At 37.9% G+C, this 20,939-nt stretch overlaps 1 protein-coding gene across 1 annotated transcript in view; it reads left to right on the plus strand.

Annotated features, from left to right (window-relative positions):
* The window catches only part of LOC107554146 (receptor-type tyrosine-protein phosphatase kappa-like), a 170,263-nt gene that overhangs the window by 98,818 nt on the left and 50,506 nt on the right, over positions 1-20,939 (plus strand). The window contains exon 7 of the mRNA XM_016236573.1: positions 2,462-2,636. Coding sequence (XP_016092059.1) covers positions 2,462-2,636 — 175 coding nt within the window. The remainder of the gene's footprint in view (positions 1-2,461; positions 2,637-20,939) is intronic.

The following is a 20,939-nucleotide window of genomic DNA, read 5'->3' on the forward strand; positions in this document are numbered from 1 at the left end:
ACTCACTCACACACACTCACTCACTCATACACACACACTCACACAGACACACTCACACAGACACACTCACTCATACACACACACTCACTCACACACACACTCACTCACACACACACACACACGCACTCACTCACACACACTCACTCACTCATACACACACACTCACTCATACACACACACTCACTCATACACACACACTCACTCATACACACACACTCACTCATACACACACACTCACTCATACACACACACTCACTCATACACACACACTCACTCATACACACACACACACACACTCTCTCTCTCTCTCTCACACACACTCACACACACACACACACACACCCCTGTACTAAACCAGCACACGTCCAGCTTCTGCTGCATTTACTCTTACTGTAAAATATGATATTATTGCCTGTAAAATTCACACTGCAGTTCATTTTTTAATCTTTTACATCCACACGAAATGATATAGGGACTGTTTTGTCTTCCCTTTTAGAAGCAGGTATGTCTGCTTGTTTTGTTATAAAAAAGTACAGTTTAACATACTTTAAAAGTATTACTCATTTTGGAAATAATATATTTTAAAAGAATATTCTTAAAGGGATAGTTCACCCAAAAATGAAAATTCTCTCATCATTTGCTGTTGTTTCCAAACCTTTATGAGTTTCTTTCTTCTGTTGAAAACAAATGAAGATATAATGAAGAATGTTGGTAACCAAACATTTGGTTTCTGGTCACCATTTACTTCCATAGTATTTTTTTATTTTATTTTTTCCACACAATAGAAGTTAATGGGAATCATAAACTTTTTGGTTACCTGCATTCTTCAAAATATCTTCTTATTTCCCTTTAATTGCAAACTGAATGCAATATATATAAATATACATTTTATAAAAAATACTTAGATTTATATTAAATCCAATTAGTGGAACTTTAGAGTGTTTTTGACCCACTTAAGTAGCACTTCAGTACATTTTTATATGTAATTATATAATTATTTCTGTCTTTTTAAAAATATTGTTAAAGTGAACTGCTAAATGTACTGACAAAAGTTTGTGATAAACAAAAAAAATACTAACGTAATTTCTATTGAAACTTGTATGTCATTTATTTCAGTATTTGTAATTACACATTTGTTGAAGTTGCAATTAAGAACATTTAAAATGTCAAAGTCAAAGTCTGCTTTATTGTCTAATTCTATATTAACGTAAATTGTAATTTAACACAGCAGTTAAAATTGTATTAAGTACTTTACATGTGCTTTAGTATGTTGTGAGCATATTATTAAAACATGATTTAAAATGTACTTTAGTGTAAAAGCGTTCAATTTAACACAATGTGCACTTTTTTAAAAAGTGTACTTAAAGGGTTAGTTCACTCAAAAATGAAAATTAGCTTGTGTTTTACTCACTCTCGAAGCATCCTAGGTGTATATGACTTTCTTCTTTCCGACGAATCCAGTCTTACACCAAATACACAAAATAATGATCTTTTTAGCAACATCATATGACCCCTTTAATATTGAGAAGAACGATTTTTAGAACTATATCTTTATCGTCTACTCATGTCACAAGCATGTGGCCTTTTGAAATGAAGACCCTTCTCTGAGTTTGAATTATTTCATAAATTCATGTTCAGTTTCCAGATGACATGCACGTGGAACAGCATTTACTGTGTACCACCACAACTAAGAAAGCAGTAGTGCTGTTTCATATGACCTGGACCACAAAACCAGTCATAAGGGTCAATTTTTTTTAATTGAGATTTATACATCATCAAGATGAATTAATAAGCTTTCCATTGATGCATGGTTTGTTAGGATAGGACAATATTTGGCCGAGATACAACTATTTGAAAATCTAAATATTGAGAAAATCATCTTTAAAGTTATCCAAATGAAGTTCTTAGCAATGCATATTACTAATCAAAAATTAAGTTTTGATATATTTATGGTAGTAAATTTACAAAATATCTTCATGGAACATCATCTTTACTTAATATCCTAATGATTTTTGGCATAAAAGAAAAATCGATCATTTTGACCTATACAATGTTTTTTTGGTTATTGCTACAAATATCCCCCAGCGACTTAACAGTGCATTTGTGCTCCAGGGTCACATATCACTATTGTTCAGGTATGGCTAATAATGGATACATATCCTGAGGAAACACCACAGACTTAATTTAAGCATAATGCTCATTCAAAAGCAGCTCAGTCACAGGTCATTTCCATTGATTTTGTTTTATTTTTGTACTGTCGATTGTTTTCTCATCCATTTTTTGCCTCCTATACCTGAACAACACTGATCTGTAAAGTAACTACCAGAAAGTGTCTAGTCGGCAGATTTCATTTCCTCTGAAAATGGCAAAACCCTCAAGCATGAAACATGGAACACGACTGGATTCAATCAGTTAGACCTGCAGATATTTACTTTTTCATCTCTGGTGTTGTCACATACAGCGGCGTAACGGAGAGGACATTCCAGTGGCGGAGAAGAAAAACATCAACCACAGGAAGTTTGCGGCCTCTTTCCGACTGAGAGAAGTGACCAGTCAGGACCAAGATCTGTACCGCTGCGTCACCCAATCAGAGAGAGGATCCGGAGTCTCCAACTTTGCTGGACTCATCGTCAGAGGTAAGGACTTGTTTTGTTGTTTATGCTGTTATTGTACTTTTATGTACATTGAAATGCATAGCTCAGACTCTAAGTTCTGAATGGTTGAGCCATTATATGCCAAACATCTTTCCCAGTTTATAAATCTGGTGTCTACAAAAGAGAAGCATTTGAAAAGAAAAGTGTCCCAGCGGTTTTCTGAGAAAATAAATAAATAAATAGTACTGTTGTTATTTAAAATAATAATAATAGTTTAGAGTTATAATACTTTAGATTTCAGTAGTATTATAGTGATATTTCTTTAATTTTTTAAAATTTGATTAATAATCATAAATTTTGTTTAAAAAATGTTTTCCCAATATGTTCTGCCTTTTTTTTTATTTTTATAACGCACATACAATTTCATGGCCAGTTAAAAAATATTTATGGCCAGTAGGTCAGTAAATCACCGTCCATTAACAGGTTTGGCAAGCTGTTAGTTTTCACACCTCTTGTTATATTGTTATCAGATTATTTGTGCCAGGTAATTAAGCAGTTTCTTAATGTGTTATCAAAGGCTACAGAAGGCATCGATCATTTTGACCTATACAATGTTTTTTTGGTTATTGCTACAAATATCCCCCAGCGACTTAACAGTGCATTTGTGCTCCAGGGTCACATATCACTATTGTTCAGGTATGGCTAATAATGGATACATATCCTGAGGAAACACCACAGACTTAATTTAAGCATAATGCTCATTCAAAAGCAGCTCAGTCACAGGTCATTTCCACTGATTTTGTTTTATTTTTGTACTGTCGATTGTTTTCTCATCCATTTTTTGCCTCCTATACCTGAACAACACTGATCTGTAAAGTAACTACCAGAAAGTGTCTAGTCGGCAGATTTCATTTCCTCTGAAAATGGCAAAACCCTCAAGCATGAAACATGGAACACGACTGGATTCAATCAGTTAGACCTGCAGATATTTACTTTTTCATCTCTGGTGTTGTCACATACAGCGGCGTAACGGAGAGGACATTCCAGTGGCGGAGAAGAAAAACATCAACCACAGGAAGTTTGCGGCCTCTTTCCGACTGAGAGAAGTGACCAGTCAGGACCAAGATCTGTACCGCTGCGTCACCCAATCAGAGAGAGGATCCGGAGTCTCCAACTTTGCTGGACTCATCGTCAGAGGTAAGGACTTGTTTTGTTGTTTATGCTGTTATTGTACTTTTATGTACATTGAAATGCATAGCTCAGACTCTAAGTTCTGAATGGTTGAGCCATTATATGCCAAACATCTTTCCCAGTTTATAAATCTGGTGTCTACAAAAGAGAAGCATTTGAAAAGAAAAGTGTCCCAGCGGTTTTCTGAGAAAATAAATAAATAAATAGTACTGTTGTTATTTAAAATAATAATAATAGTTTAGAGTTATAATACTTTAGATTTCAGTAGTATTATAGTGATATTTCTTTAATTTTTTAAAATTTGATTAATAATCATAAATTTTGTTTAAAAAATGTTTTCCCAATATGTTCTGCCTTTTTTTTTATTTTTATAACGCACATACAATTTCATGGCCAGTTAAAAAATATTTATGGCCAGTAGGTCAGTAAATCACCGTCCATTAACAGGTTTGGCAAGCTGTTAGTTTTCACACCTCTTGTTATATTGTTATCAGATTATTTGTGCCAGGTAATTAAGCAGTTTCTTAATGTGTTATCAAAGGCTACAGAAGGCGTGTTTATATATATATATATATATAATGTATGAAGGCTGTGTTTGTATAGACCTGTTTAAGGACTCATCACCCAAACTCTGTGATCTTCTCAAGTCAACGAGACGCAGCCACGGCTACAGCGACTATCTATTTAGCCTAAACGCCTCTAAATATTACAAACACATTCATATTGGAATTAGCACTGGGTGTGTGGTGCCGTATTAATATGCACAACCCGTTTATACAAACAAATCTCGTTGGGTGTTTTTGGGTGACTTCGGTGCCGTTTCGGGCCCGGAGAGTGAAGCGTGAAGTTTGCTGTGCGCAGATGCGACTCTGAGAGGAGTGCAATAGTTAGCGGCGGCTGCAGGGCAGAAGGGCCAGCTGAGTATCAGCCACACTGACAGCTCAGATATCTCCACCACACTTCCCCAGCTGACAGCCTGCTACAGGGATACCAAAGATGGTAATTTCAGCGGAAATTTTTGGGCCATGGATTTGTGCGTGCGCTAATGGGAGCTGGCACGGAGTTGCCTATTGTCGCGTGTGACCCCGGGCGAGTGCTTTATTAGCTCCCGCTCTCCCTAATGCGGGGCGACAGCGGGCCCTCCCGGCTGTTTGGGGTCGCTTTGTAACAAATGAAAATTTCAGTGGCGGATCCTTACACTGGAGAAGTATCGATCTGCGTGTCCCCCAGCTGCAGGAAGAAAGATGGAAGAGGAAAAAAACACAACAGAACAGTTGTGGCCTCAGCATGCGGGCAGCTCGCCGCGTTTAGCCCAGAGTTTCCAGTAATGACATTAGCCCTCTCTCGCCTGTAGAGAATAAACCGAATTGACGAGACGTGTGCTGTGAAACCAATTCGAACACAAACATTCAATAAACACCGCTCTGTTTTTATCGGACATCTAAAGCGACGTCTCCTCACGCAGCTGCAGACAGACCACCGCAAACTCGCTCTTCAAATAAAGCCTCCGCTTGGAACTGAAATGTTGTGATTTTGCAGCCTGAGAACAGGTCCACTAAGGACTGTGATATTACAGTTTAAAACAGATGTTTTCTCTATGAATATCTGTCAAATTGTAATTGATTTCTGTGATGAAGCGCTGAATTTTCAGCATCATTACGCCAGTCTTTAGTGTCACATGATCTTCAGAAATCATTCTAATATGCTGATTTGCTGCTCAAGAAACATTTCTGATTATTATCAATGTTGAAAACAGTTGTGCTGCTTCATATTTATGCAGAAGCCATGATATGCTACCATTCAAATGGTTATGTGTTTATTAGAAATTAATACTTTTTTATTCAGCATACAGTATATGCATTAAATTGATCAAAAGAGACAGTCAAATCATTTATAATGTTACAATGTTTCCATTCATCAAATAATCCTGACAATGTTTCCTCAAAATATTAAGCAGCAAAATAGTTACTTGTACTACTTTTACTATTTTGCTAAATAAATTAATGCAGCCTTGGTGAGCAGATGAAACGTCTAAAACATAACGGGGTAGATTTACCAACAGCCTGTGCCAGCGCAAACCATCTTTTGCCGTTAAAATAGTACTGTCAGGATTAACTAAAGACGCACAGTGAAGAATTAGCGCTGAAAAGGTGTGGACACAGTTATTTGTGCACCTGACCTTATTGAATATGCATTTGTAGGAATTTCTCTTTGAGCATGTAACTTCTCTTTACAAGAACCAACACTCACAAGTTACAAAACTTTACAATTATTTCCATTAGCAAAATGAGACATTTTTATGTCAAATTAAATGTCATATCGCAGTTCAAAACACAACTGCAATACATGACAAAGCAATCACTAGAGCCTGACCGATATATCGTTTTGCCGATATTATCGGCCGATATGAGCCTGTCGCAGATATATCAGTATCGGCGAATATGCCACGGATATGAATTTTTTTTAACAGAACATATAACACAGATGAAATGCTTCTAAATGGTGCAATTACTTAGTTTGTCCAGCAGAGTGTGCGCCATTGTTTGCTACTGGCGACCCAGGTCAGTATAGTGTAGAGATGATCGGATGAGCTGAAACTTCATAGTTTTGCATGATAATATGATGAATGGATGGTTCATTTTTAACAGCATATTCAGTGACGTTAGAGCTGATCTGTGCATCACTGCACGCATCTGCGGCGCATTACGGCTCCACGGCCACCGGAGCTGATCGCGGCCACTCAGTCAATGCTGGTGTTTATACCGGCTGCGCTGCGGCCCAAAACTAATGCTTGTCACATCACATTTCCTAACTGGGTGTCTACACTGGACGCGTGTGGCTCGACAAAATACAATAGAACTACTGATCTATATATAATGAGTGAATAGAACCCATTATAATCAGTGATGTTGTCAACACTGGATGCGGCGCAACACGACAAATCCCAACAGTAAACTGATGCCTCGTTCTATTTATGACGTACTGACACAAAGTTCAAATGATTTTCACAGATCGCTTTGTTGCATCCTGTTGCAGCCCAGACACGGTGTGTCAGCATAGTTTGTCAGGACAGTCAGTAAAGTAGCAGATTGAAAAGTTATTATCTTTCTGCAGTCCAATAATAGGACGGCAGTGCTGTGGTGGCTTGAGTCTGTTGAATGGTGATTTAACGCTATGTTGTCAACTAGTTGGAGAGACTCCATGCTAAAGTAAATAAAAAACAATGTCCCAGTCTTTCTCTCACAATGATCAAATTCGTTTGCTACATTAGTAGGGCCCTGTGATTTCCGCGATGCAGAAAACATGGACGGAAGCACGGAATCCAGTCACAAAAACAGAATTGACTGTATAATGTGGAATTTCATTGAATTTGTCTTATTTTTTATGAATAAATTAAAAACAGGTCAGTACACTTACATCAAATCGCGATATAGACTAGTGTCTGTGAATATTAAATTGCACAAGACTATTTCAATAAGAATCCTCATGTTTATTTGATTGCCAGAAAATACACAACACAGAATTTGTGAAAACAATATTATTCATAATTATTATTTATTCATTTTAGATGTTTACATTTAGCAAAGCTGTGCTTCCTGCATAAACCTGCCCCTGTTGGTTTTGGCAGTATAGCTTGCTTGCCCTCCGCAGTTACCTTGTTTATTTTCTTAATTCAAGTTATATATATTTTGTTCTATTTGTGTTTTTTGTGAAGTGAAGTGAAGTTTACTGTTAAGTGCACTGATGTCAGACTCATTTTGAATAAATTGTTGTTAAATTGTTAAATGCCCTGCCTCCATTACATAGTTGTCACATCATTGTAAGTGCTTGATCACCACATTTGAGTTATCATTGCAAAAAATGTTTTTGTATACTGTATATATATATATATTCTGTTTATGTATATACTGTATTCTATATACAGTACCAGTCAAAAGTTTGGACCCACGAATATAGCCTACACATAAAGAATATCGGCCGATATATCGATATTGGTCTTTTTTACTTCCTAATATCGGTACCGGCATCGGCCCCCAAAAAAACATATCCGTCGGGTCTAACACAAAAACATATCGGTCTAGTAATCACAATATAATTTTTTGACCAAATTGTGCAGCCTATACAGTATATAAACAATCAAACAATCAAACATAAAAATTATATAAACAAAATAAAACACTAAAAACTGTATTTAATATTTTATCTGTTTTCTTGCATGTCATGTGACCATGAACCAACATCAACAGAATTCTGAACAAATATTAACTTCAAGTAAATATTTTACTTCTGGCAAAGAGTTTGGCTGGCAAAAATGTTTGGGAATCCCTGTAAATGACTGATTTGAAGAACATCAAAAACAACATTTTTAATCCTCAAAAAACCATGTAGCCAAATCAAGAAACCTATACAGCCAGAGGTTGAGGAGTCACACATCAGCAGACCCACACAGGTCAAACCCGCAGAAACCTCCACAGATTTCTCTCAGATGCAGGTGTGTTTATGTCGGAGAGAGACGTGAGAGCGATATGGAGCTACTTGTGATTTTCTAATGACTAGATAACAGGCTGTCACCCTCCTGTGCGTGCGCGGCTCCCTGTCGTAAACACGCCGGCTGATTGCTGGTAAATATGCCTAGAGAGACAGCCAGAGATCAGGAGTTGAAACGAGGCAGATTTTAAAGACTCCAGCGCTGCCTCCACGGCGCGAGCTCAAAGACAGATCGTTAAAGTTTGATGAAGCGCGATCGGCTGATGCTTCCTGATGATGAGCGCACACAACAAACAAACCAAAAGAGCCCAAATGTCAACAACTCTGAAATCTGAGAGAATGGAGAACAGAACAGGGCTGCTTTTCATTAATGTCACACGCATCGGCTTCCTGTCGGGGATACGCATCAATGATTCATTCAGTTTCACCAAATATACCCTTCATGCTCATACTTGCATTCTGGATCTAAAGTAAACATTTAGCCAAACCTGCCAAAAGCGGCTGTAAATATTCATCAATTCTCACAAAGCTGAATTTAGCCACAATTATTCAGCGCTTCAGTATCACTCAGCAAGATTTTTATTTTTTTAGGCAAAATTCTCTTCTGCTGACCAAGGCTGCATTTATTTAATCAAAAATACAGTAAAAGCAGTAATATTGTGAAATATTATTATAATTTAAAATAACTATTTTCTATGTGAATATACTGTAAAGTGTACTGTATTTCTGTGATGCACAGCTGTATTTTCAGCATCACGCCAGTCTTCAGTGTCACATGATCTTCAGAAATCAGTATAATATGCTGATCTGCTGCTCAAGAAACATTTCTGATTATTATCAATGTTGAAAACGGTCGTGCTGCCTAATATTTTTGTGGAAACCGTGATGAATAGAAAGTTCACAAAAACAGCATTTATTTAAAATCTTTTGTAACATTATAAATGTCTTTACTGTCAGTTTCGCTTAATTAAATGAGTTCTTGCAGAATAAAAGCATACATTTTTTCAAATAAATAAATAAATACCCTAGTAAAAAAGTACTATATTTAAAATGCATTTATTTCATACTAAATATAGTTCAAATCTATTAACATATTTACTGATGCATCGCTTGAGACTTACTGATATAAATATTATAATTAAACTTTATTTATTGCACAGTGCATATTTCTTAATGTCAAGCCGAAAATGTGTTTTAATGTCACTATTGATGAAGATTGTATGATCTTTGAATAATATCGGTCTTTAAATGCAAGATATTTAAAGTGCACCTGAAGTATAGTTCCACTTCAGCACAATCAAATATACTTCAGTATATCTTTAGTTGGACTTCAGCACTACTTCACAAAATTAAAGTGCATTAAGCACAAACATAGTTGTTCCAATTTAGCAGACTTAATATGTAAATGTATTTGGAGTATACTTAGCATGAAATAAATGTTTATTTTTCACTAGGAAAAAGCAGAGGCTCTGTTCTTTCGTTTGCCATATTGCATTTTAGAAGTTCAGATATACAACTAAATATTCTGGGGGCATCAAAAAAGCTGGTGGTGGCTGACAGCTTTTTTTAAACAAAACACTGGCAGGGAGAGAGTTAATAATATTTACTTTATTACATTAATGAGAGTAGCAACATACAATTTTTATTTTTATGCCAAATGAATCACCAAGAGAGTGACTGAGCCTAACCTTCGCTTGGTCTCCGTGCCAACGGGCTTCTTTGGCGGCGTTTCCATGGCAGCGCTTGCCGTGCTGGGTTTCTCCGGGTGTGATGGGGCAGAGGTGACGGGTTTGCTGAAGAAACAGAGGCGAGACGGTGATAAATGAACACATCACTGAAGGTGTGAAAGATGCCAGACGTGACAAAGTCCTCCGTTTTATCTCAAACAGCACAGGTGTGCTGTTCAGGGCCTGACAGGTTTTGATAAGCAAATCAAGTCCAAATATGCTGATTTATGCTAATTTATTTACAATAGCAAGTGTTATACTTCACTGAGCTCACCTTAAAATAAACAAATAAGTACACCAATTCAAATTCCAGATTATAATTTGAGTGGCCATATTATACACTTATGTCAAATTTGACATTTGATTTTATATTTATTTTCCATTTGTGTCCACTATTTGCTATTCAAGTATCTTGCACCAAAAATGCCTTAATTTAGTAATGGTGAATGTCTCGGTTACGTATGTAACCCTTGTTCCCTGAAGGAGGGAACGGAGATGTCACGTCAGTGACCGACGAATTGGGATCTCGTCTGAGAGCCCTATCATCTTCGAGTGTAAATTAAACGAGCCAGTGCACATTGGCATGCGATAATTTCATCCAGCTGCTGCTCGTCACGACGCGAACATAAGTAGGCAGCCAGTGCATATTCAGGTTTTTGTTGAGGAGCTGAGCCAATGACGTCTCCGTTCCCTCCTTCAGGGAACGAGGATCACATACGTAACCGAGACGTTCCCTTTCAGTCGGTCACTCAGAATCAAAATAGTACTGTCAGGATTAACTAAAGACGCACAGTGAAGAATTAGCACTGAAAAGGTGTGGACACAGTTATTTGTGCACCTGACCTTATTGAATATGCATTTGTAGGAATTTCTCTTTGAGCATGTAACTTCTCTTTACAAGAACCAACACTCACAAGTTACAAAACTTTACAATTATTTCCATTAGCAACATGAGACATTTTTATGTCAAATTAAATGTCATATCGCAGTTCAAAACACAACTGCAATACATGACAAAGCAATCACTAGAGCCTGACCGATATATCGTTTTGCCGATATTATCGGCCGATATGAGCCTGTCGCAGATATATCAGTATCGGCGAATATGCCACGGATATGAATTTTTTTTAACAGAACATATAACACAGATGAAATGCTTCTAAATGGTGCAATTACTTAGTTTGTCCAGCAGAGTGTGCGCCATTGTTTGCTACTGGCGACCCAGGTCAGTATAGTGTAGAGATGATCGGATGAGCTGAAACTTCATAGTTTTGCATGATAATATGATGAATGGATGGTTCATTTTTAACAGCATATTCAGTGACGTTAGAGCTGATCTGTGCATCACTGCACGCATCTGCGGCGCATTACGGCTCCACGGCCACCGGAGCTGATCGCGGCCACTCAGTCAATGCTGGTGTTTATACCGGCTGCGCTGCGGCCCAAAACTAATGCTTGTCACATCACATTTCCTAACTGGGTGTCTACACTGGACGCGTGTGGCTCGACAAAATACAATAGAACTACTGATCTATATATAATGAGTGAATAGAACCCATTATAATCAGTGATGTTGTCAACACTGGATGCGGCGCAACACGACAAATCCCAACAGTAAACTGATGCCTCGTTCTATTTATGACGTACTGACACAAAGTTCAAATGATTTTCACAGATCGCTTTGTTGCATCCTGTTGCAGCCCAGACACGGTGTGTCAGCATAGTTTGTCAGGACAGTCAGTAAAGTAGCAGATTGAAAAGTTATTATCTTTCTGCAGTCCAATAATAGGACGGCAGTGCTGTGGTGGCTTGAGTCTGTTGAATGGTGATTTAACGCTATGTTGTCAACTAGTTGGAGAGACTCCATGCTAAAGTAAATAAAAAACAATGTCCCAGTCTTTCTCTCACAATGATCAAATTCGTTTGCTACATTAGTAGGGCCCTGTGATTTCCGCGATGCAGAAAACATGGACGGAAGCACGGAATCCAGTCACAAAAACAGAATTGACTGTATAATGTGGAATTTCATTGAATTTGTCTTATTTTTTATGAATAAATTAAAAACAGGTCAGTACACTTACATCAAATCGCGATATAGACTAGTGTCTGTGAATATTAAATTGCACAAGACTATTTCAATAAGAATCCTCATGTTTATTTGATTGCCAGAAAATACACAACACAGAATTTGTGAAAACAATATTATTCATAATTATTATTTATTCATTTTAGATGTTTACATTTAGCAAAGCTGTGCTTCCTGCATAAACCTGCCCCTGTTGGTTTTGGCAGTATAGCTTGCTTGCCCTCCGCAGTTACCTTGTTTATTTTCTTAATTCAAGTTATATATATTTTGTTCTATTTGTGTTTTTTGTGAAGTGAAGTGAAGTTTACTGTTAAGTGCACTGATGTCAGACTCATTTTGAATAAATTGTTGTTAAATTGTTAAATGCCCTGCCTCCATTACATAGTTGTCACATCATTGTAAGTGCTTGATCACCACATTTGAGTTATCATTGCAAAAAATGTTTTTGTATACTGTATATATATATATATTCTGTTTATGTATATACTGTATTCTATATACAGTACCAGTCAAAAGTTTGGACCCACGAATATAGCCTACACATAAAGAATATCGGCCGATATATCGATATTGGTCTTTTTTACTTCCTAATATCGGTACCGGCATCGGCCCCCAAAAAAACATCCGTCGGGTCTAACACAAAAACATATCGGTCTAGTAATCACAATATAATTTTTTGACCAAATTGTGCAGCCTATACAGTATATAAACAATCAAACAATCAAACATAAAAATTATATAAACAAAATAAAACACTAAAAACTGTATTTAATATTTTATCTGTTTTCTTGCATGTCATGTGACCATGAACCAACATCAACAGAATTCTGAACAAATATTAACTTCAAGTAAATATTTTACTTCTGGCAAAGAGTTTGGCTGGCAAAAATGTTTGGGAATCCCTGTAAATGACTGATTTGAAGAACATCAAAAACAACATTTTTAATCCTCAAAAAACCATGTAGCCAAATCAAGAAACCTATACAGCCAGAGGTTGAGGAGTCACACATCAGCAGACCCACACAGGTCAAACCCGCAGAAACCTCCACAGATTTCTCTCAAATGCAGGTGTGTTTATGTCGGAGAGAGACGTGAGAGCGATATGGAGCTACTTGTGATTTTCTAATGACTAGATAACAGGCTGTCACCCTCCTGTGCGTGCGCGGCTCCCTGTCGTAAACACGCCGGCTGATTGCTGGTAAATATGCCTAGAGAGACAGCCAGAGATCAGGAGTTGAAACGAGGCAGATTTTAAAGACTCCAGCGCTGCCTCCACGGCGCGAGCTCAAAGACAGATCGTTAAAGTTTGATGAAGCGCGATCGGCTGATGCTTCCTGATGATGAGCGCACACAACAAACAAACCAAAAGAGCCCAAATGTCAACAACTCTGAAATCTGAGAGAATGGAGAACAGAACAGGGCTGCTTTTCATTAATGTCACACGCATCGGCTTCCTGTCGGGGATACGCATCAATGATTCATTCAGTTTCACCAAATATACCCTTCATGCTCATACTTGCATTCTGGATCTAAAGTAAACATTTAGCCAAACCTGCCAAAAGCGGCTGTAAATATTCATCAATTCTCACAAAGCTGAATTTAGCCACAATTATTCAGCGCTTCAGTATCACTCAGCAAGATTTTTATTTTTTTAGGCAAAATTCTCTTCTGCTGACCAAGGCTGCATTTATTTAATCAAAAATACAGTAAAAGCAGTAATATTGTGAAATATTATTATAATTTAAAATAACTATTTTCTATGTGAATATACTGTAAAGTGTACTGTATTTCTGTGATGCACAGCTGTATTTTCAGCATCACGCCAGTCTTCAGTGTCACATGATCTTCAGAAATCAGTATAATATGCTGATCTGCTGCTCAAGAAACATTTCTGATTATTATCAATGTTGAAAACGGTCGTGCTGCCTAATATTTTTGTGGAAACCGTGATGAATAGAAAGTTCACAAAAACAGCATTTATTTAAAATCTTTTGTAACATTATAAATGTCTTTACTGTCAGTTTCGCTTAATTAAATGAGTTCTTGCAGAATAAAAGCATACATTTTTTCAAATAAATAAATAAATACCCTAGTAAAAAAGTACTATATTTAAAATGCATTTATTTCATACTAAATATAGTTCAAATCTATTAACATATTTACTGACGCATCGCTTGAGACTTACTGATATAAATATTATAATTAAACTTTATTTATTGCACAGTGCATATTTCTTAATGTCAAGCCGAAAATGTGTTTTAATGTCACTATTGATGAAGATTGTATGATCTTTGAATAATATCGGTCTTTAAATGCAAGATATTTAAAGTGCACCTGAAGTATAGTTCCACTTCAGCACAATCAAGCGTACTTCAGTATATCTTTAGACAGACTTCAGCTCTACTTCCCCACAATTAAAGTGCATTAAACATAAAATTAGTTGTTCCAGTTTAGCAGACTTTACAGCTTTTTTCAAAATGCTTACACACCGTTTTTGAGACTATGGCTCCGTTTCTCAAAACTCTACACACAGAACCACAAAACACACATACAACATACAAAACGTCACACACATCTTGCAAAAGCAAACACTTCTTTGAAAACTGTTGTAACACTTCTAAAAATTTTATTTTTGCATAGTAACTCTACACACAAACAAAATAATTAGCCACATAGCGAGTTTAAAGCATGCAATGCTTATAGTTTTGCAGACTTGGTCTAAAGATTAGGTATATGACAGAATGGTTCCACTAAGTGGGCCTCAAGTATCACTTTTAGTGTCTAAGCAATTAAAAAAAAACTGTAAGTATACCAGTTTAGTATAGTAAAAGTACAATTGTAGGGTAAATGTACAATTGTAATATGTAAATGTGTTTGTAGTATACTTAGCATGAAATAAATGTATTTCAAATAGTATATTTATTTTCCACTAGGGTAAATCAATCAATCTTACGGACCCCAAACTTAAAGTTTTTTTTTTTTCTGGTGTCAGATGTCACTTATATTGTGAGTTAGACTTTGATTAGGGGTCAGACGTTGCTTGCGTTGAGTCAGACCAGCATTTGAGGCTTGATGAGTGTTAGTTTTGGAGGCTGAATGCACACCTAAAAGCCGAGTGTGTGAGAGGTGACGGCACATGAAGAGGTGGTTACACATTTGCCAGCGCTGAGAGAGAGTGAGACAGACTGATGTGCAATAGACAGGGATCAGTCTGTCTAACGCTGTCCGTCAGGTGTTAGATTGCCGTGTCCCTGATCCATATTCCGCTCCGCTGCTGTCATCTCTCTCCCTTCACAAGCCCCATCAAAACTTCACAATAAAAAAGCTGTGACGCTTCCCACAGGAAATATTTCCTCCCTCACATATTCTCTTTCCCTTTATCTCTCTCTCACTCTTCCTTTACCTCTTCTTTTTTAACCCGGCCTTGCTTTGATCAAACACGTCCCTGCCAGGTCCTGCGTGTGTGAAATAAATGACAAAGAAAAAGATTATGTCTCTAACTATAAGACGCTGAGGTGAGGGCAAGTGCATTTTCCAATTGCATGATGACAGTGTTCAGCTGTGTGTGTGTGTGTGCGTGCACGTGTGTGTGTGCGTGCGTGTGAGTGTGTGCGCGCGCGTGTGTGTGCGTGTGTGTGTGTGTTCTTGTTTATGGTACATTGTGGGGACCAAATGTTCCCAAAACAATAGTAAAACCTGAAATTTTTTGACAGGCCAGTCCCCACTGGCATAGTCTATGGAAAGTCCCCACAATTCACAGAAACAAACTGTGTGTGTGTGTGTGTGTGTGTGTGTGTGTGCGCGAGACAGATGAGACAGGGCTTAAGGAAGGGTAACAGCAGGGCACATCACTATCATTCGCTCATGTCAGACACACATGATGGATGACCCGCATGAAACAGCCAGTGACACCTGACAAAAACAGATTCACGCTTACCGTCTCGCTCTCAGTGCTGGATTTCATTCGGTTCAAATTTACGGTGGTGAAGCCCCTTTTCAACCTATAAGGACATTATTGTTAATCAGCTCAATTAAAAATCTGTATGTTTTTGCCTATTAATAAATGCTGTAAGTAAATTACAACACTAAAATGAGTTGATGAGCAAGTAATGTAAATTTCTCCAGATGTGTTTCAATACAGACACAAACTCATCTACGTCTTGGATGGCCTGAGGAGGACATTTTCATTTTTTTTTTTATGAATCTCACACACAAAGCACTTTTGGCATATTCTGTCAAAAAAATCTAAGATGTACAAACTACACTGAAAAAGCTTGTTTAGTTGCTAATGACTTTCTGAAACACAATAAAATTATATCAATTCTAAAATCTTGAATATATAACTAAAACTAGTGACAGTTTAATAACCCTGATTCGACCTGCCTCAAACAAAAGCATCAAACAAATCACACAGATGCTCTCAGCTAATGTACGAACACTGCTCCATTCGCTCGCCAATTTAGACACTAGTGCACTAAAAGCACTCTGCTCGTGTTTGTCTGTTTGTGTGTGTTTGAGAGCGGATGTCACTGGCTCTAATGATTTGAGATGAATGTCGTTCATCTGCAGGTTCAAGCACAAACGAATGGGGCTCTTTGCTCTTCTTAAAAAGCCCCTTCTGCCCTCAGACGCTTTGTTTTCTGAGGAACCCAGCATATAAGCGCAGCCGTACACATTAATGCATATTTGATGCGACTTTGGTCCCGGAGCCACTTCATTAGTGGTAAAAGGCAGATGTAGCGCAGTGTTTTATGTGCTCCGTTGATGGACACAGTAATAAACAGCATCTTTTACATCACATAGAAGGCAGCGTATCATCCATGTCCAAGACAACAGATTGAGTGACTCAACTAGACTGAGAACAACGTTCTAAAAACCTTGGCATATGCAGATATGGACAGGCATCTACTGAAGACACGCGGTGGCCCTGAAAAGTCACTGCATTCGATAAAAACATCCAACAGCATTTCCTGTACAGAATGATAGCACAAGAGCAAGAAAAACATTTCTTGATTTCATTCTTTTGATTTCGGGGTGAAATATGACCCAGACATGTGCTTGACAGGTTTGGCGCTTCACCCGGACGCTGTAATAACCGTCTGGAAAGGGTAAAGTGTTATATGTCAGTGAGTGATTGACAAAACCAGCTCGCTCCGGTAAATGTCACATTTAAAATAATACACGAGAAATAAAAGTGCAGTTTACAGAGGTGATGTCATCACACGACTCAAGACAAGACAACAAGAAAGATCGGTGTGTGTGTGTGTGTGTGTGTGTGTGTGGCTCTGCCAGGACATCACTTTTGTGCATTAGTGCCGTTGTGATTGAATTACTTGGTGAAATGTAATTTTGCAGTGTTGCTGTTAGTGGTGTCACACACACACACAACACAACACAACTCAACAACACACACACACACACACACACACACAGGAATCAGATTACAGTATTAAAATCCGCCAGCTCTGATTGCACATGGATAGTAGCACCTCCTCCTGCAGGAACACAAAATAAATCAATTAACTCTCATTCCTTCCTTCCATTCCTTTATTCCATTATGACATAAACCGCATTACACAGGTCGCTCATTTACAGGAGTTTAAACACTCCGAGCAACGACACATTTATTCAGAGAATTCAACAACATACTGCAGCTGCTGATTATAGTGATAACATTTGATGCAATACATTTTTAAATAAGCGTTACGAGAGATATGTAAGGTGCAAACACATCTTATAACACAAATAAACATTAATCCAGTCTTCAGTGTCACATGATCCTTCAGAAATAATTCTAATATGCTAATCTTCTGCTCAAGAAACATTCCTGATTATTATCAATGTTGAAAACAGTTGTGCTGCACAATATTTTTGTGGAAACGTTTTATTTTTCAGGATTCACATTGAATAGAACGTGCAAAAGGACAGCATTTATTTGAAATAGAAACTTTTGTAACATTATAAATGTCTTTACAAGCATTTCAGATCAGTTTAATACATCCTTGCTGAATAAAAATGTTTTAATTTCTTTATGAATACATTTACGTTATACAATGCACACTCCCTTGTCAGCTAAATCTTCTTAAGAGCACGGAAGGTCCTGTCCATGACTGGTATATACTTAACCACATGAGAGTTTGAGAACCGCATCTGCTCATCATGCGTCATATAGGCGTTTCTGGACATGCAGGAATAAGCAACAGGCGCGTGATTGACGTGTTGGTTTGTGTTATTGCTGTGCTTCATGTGGGCTGCTTAATTAGCTGAAACAAATAGAGAGTTCAGGAGCCATCTGGGGTGGAAAGAGAGAGTGTGTCTCCATCTGATCGTCCCGTGCTAAACAGCATCTCTCAGCTTGAGCTGTCTGTCGCTCTGGTGGACGGTCTCGCAGCTTTAAACGCCGCACCAAGATGAATGTGATGCTGATGAGGAACTCATTAGGTATCAGCGCTATGGAGCATTTATGTGCCACAAAAACTAGTTTCAGCGTGTACTGATGCTGTTCTGAAGTGAACGGCTCTTCTGCGCTCCATCCTGGATGATTTATTTATAATCACAGAGTCATCAGCTGCGTCCGGACTCTCAGAGAGCATCTCGACATGTGAAGATCTGCTGTGGAGGATCTCACACAGAAGAACCACATCATGCTCTCTGTTTTTCCCCTCATGTAAAAAATAGATGACTAACTTGTTTTATGAGCGGATGAGATGTTTCTGCTTTTCTGTCTAGCCAAATGTATCGGCAAACATGCACACAGTTACTAAAGGACCATCTGGATTGTCTGGTGCGGTGTAATAGTGCCGCCATTTGCATGTGCATCTGCAGTATCGTTATGTTTTGCCTGTTGATTCGTGCATGATTTTTGCACTGCAGTATTGTGCTTACTGTGAACGTTAATGTTAATTACAAATTTGTTAAAATGAAAACACTGTGCTAAGATTCTGAAGGGCTCATTTAATGGAAAACATAACTCGTTTAAATGAAATAAACTGGAAAAAAACAACTCTTTCAGAAACCGTGAGCTCATTAACATGTGACCGCCCATATTTACATAACACCTAATTAATATGCAGCAGCAATATTGCACAACAAGATGCGGTTACTCAAGTCACATGCAAAGAAGTTGGCCAATCATAACATCAAAGTCATTTACACAAGTATTAAAGGTACACATTTATTTGTAATACTCAGAGAGATTGTGGAAAATGGCAATACAAATTCAATGTAAGGTGTGTTGGGGAAAGTTACTTTTAAAAGTAATGCATTACAATATTGCGTTACTCCATGAAATGTTACTAATTGTGTTACTTGTGATGGAAAATAATGCATTGTGTTACTTTTGCGTTACTTTTTGTCACCTGGTCTGAGCTTGCTTATTGGGTTTTTAATAACAAAAACCCCAGAAGTTATATTTTTTGACAACTGTAAAGGGACTTCCACACCAAAACTGAAATGAATAGCCTTAAGTCTTGTTCACACCAAGAACGATAACTATAAAGATAACGATATTAGCGTCCACACCAGCAAACTATATTGTCTGTTTATTCTCAGTGCACGCTTATCTGTGCTTTAAATTCTCGAGTTCGTTATAGCAGGATTGATTCTGATTGGGTGTCTAATGTTTTTATCATTCATCAGCTGGAGAAAAATCATTCTATAATTCCAGCTGTATCGTTTCTCTGTGCCTTTATCGTTATAGCTGTGGTGTGGACTCTGCTATTCTTTATTATTGAGAAAGATTTTTTTGCACTGTATATTTAACGTTATCTTTATAGTATCGTCCTTGGTGTGAACAGGCCTTTAGGCTGAAGTTAGTGGCTCTACCTCTGTAACTCACTCCTGTTTTCTCTCAACATGGAACAGGAGAGCTGTGAATATATGGGAAAGCAAAGTAACTTGCTTTACTTATTTGAAAAAGTAACAGATATTTTGTTGTTAATTTTAAAAGTAATCTTTTAGTTTACTAGTTACATGAAAAAAGTAATCTGACTACGTAACTCAAGTTCCCTATCAAAAGCTACTCTCGATGCTGCGTTCAATAACGCTTATGAGAACATTCTTTGTTCGACCGGTTGTGAAGAATGTGTGTCAAACATGCCAAGAATTGGCTTAAATAACCTCGGTAGGTGACATCATTAATTACACGCACCAGAGAGGTTATAAATACACATGAAACGGACACATCCTCAGGTTTCTTTGTCTTCAAGGACCGTATTGTGTGTGTGTGTGTGTTTGTGAGAAACAAGTGTTTTTCCCTGCTGCATTGCAGTTTAAAAAGAAAACAAAGAAAGCATTACTCACTCATTATGTCGGAGTCTGAGAAGAGATGCGTGCCTCCTTGTCAGAGGCTCATCCTGGACGATGATTCGCATAATTTTTTCTTCGAGTGTTTTTGGTGTATGAGCACGCTGCCCTCGGCTCGAGGAAGAATGCAAGCAGAAAGAAAGAGAAAGAAAGCATTACTCACTCATTATGTCGGAGTCTGAGAAGAGATGCGTGCCTCCTTGTCAGAGGCTCATCTTGGACGATGATCCGCATAATTTTTTCTTTGAGTGTTTGGTGTATGAGCACGCTGCCCTCGGCTCGAGGAAGAATGCAAGCACTGCGATCTTTTGCCAATCAAAGTGCTTTGCGCACAGCTTGCTTTCTTTAGAGACGAGCGAGCCGCCACTCCCTCGTTAAGATCATGGGGGTCGCGTGTCGATCTGGCTAAGGTGCGTGTGACGGGTGTGACCTTTCTCTCGCGTTCTCGCTGGATCACAAGGTCCTCGCGCCCGCCTCTGAAGTGCGCCCTGGCACTTCTTCAGAACGGGCGGAGGATACTTCGTCTCTTGCTTCTGCGGCGATCGAGAG

This window comes from Sinocyclocheilus grahami, unplaced genomic scaffold, assembly GCF_001515645.1.
Source record: "Sinocyclocheilus grahami isolate Dianchi unplaced genomic scaffold, SAMN03320097.WGS_v1.1 scaffold492.1, whole genome shotgun sequence".
NCBI lineage: Eukaryota > Metazoa > Chordata > Actinopteri > Cypriniformes > Cyprinidae > Sinocyclocheilus > Sinocyclocheilus grahami.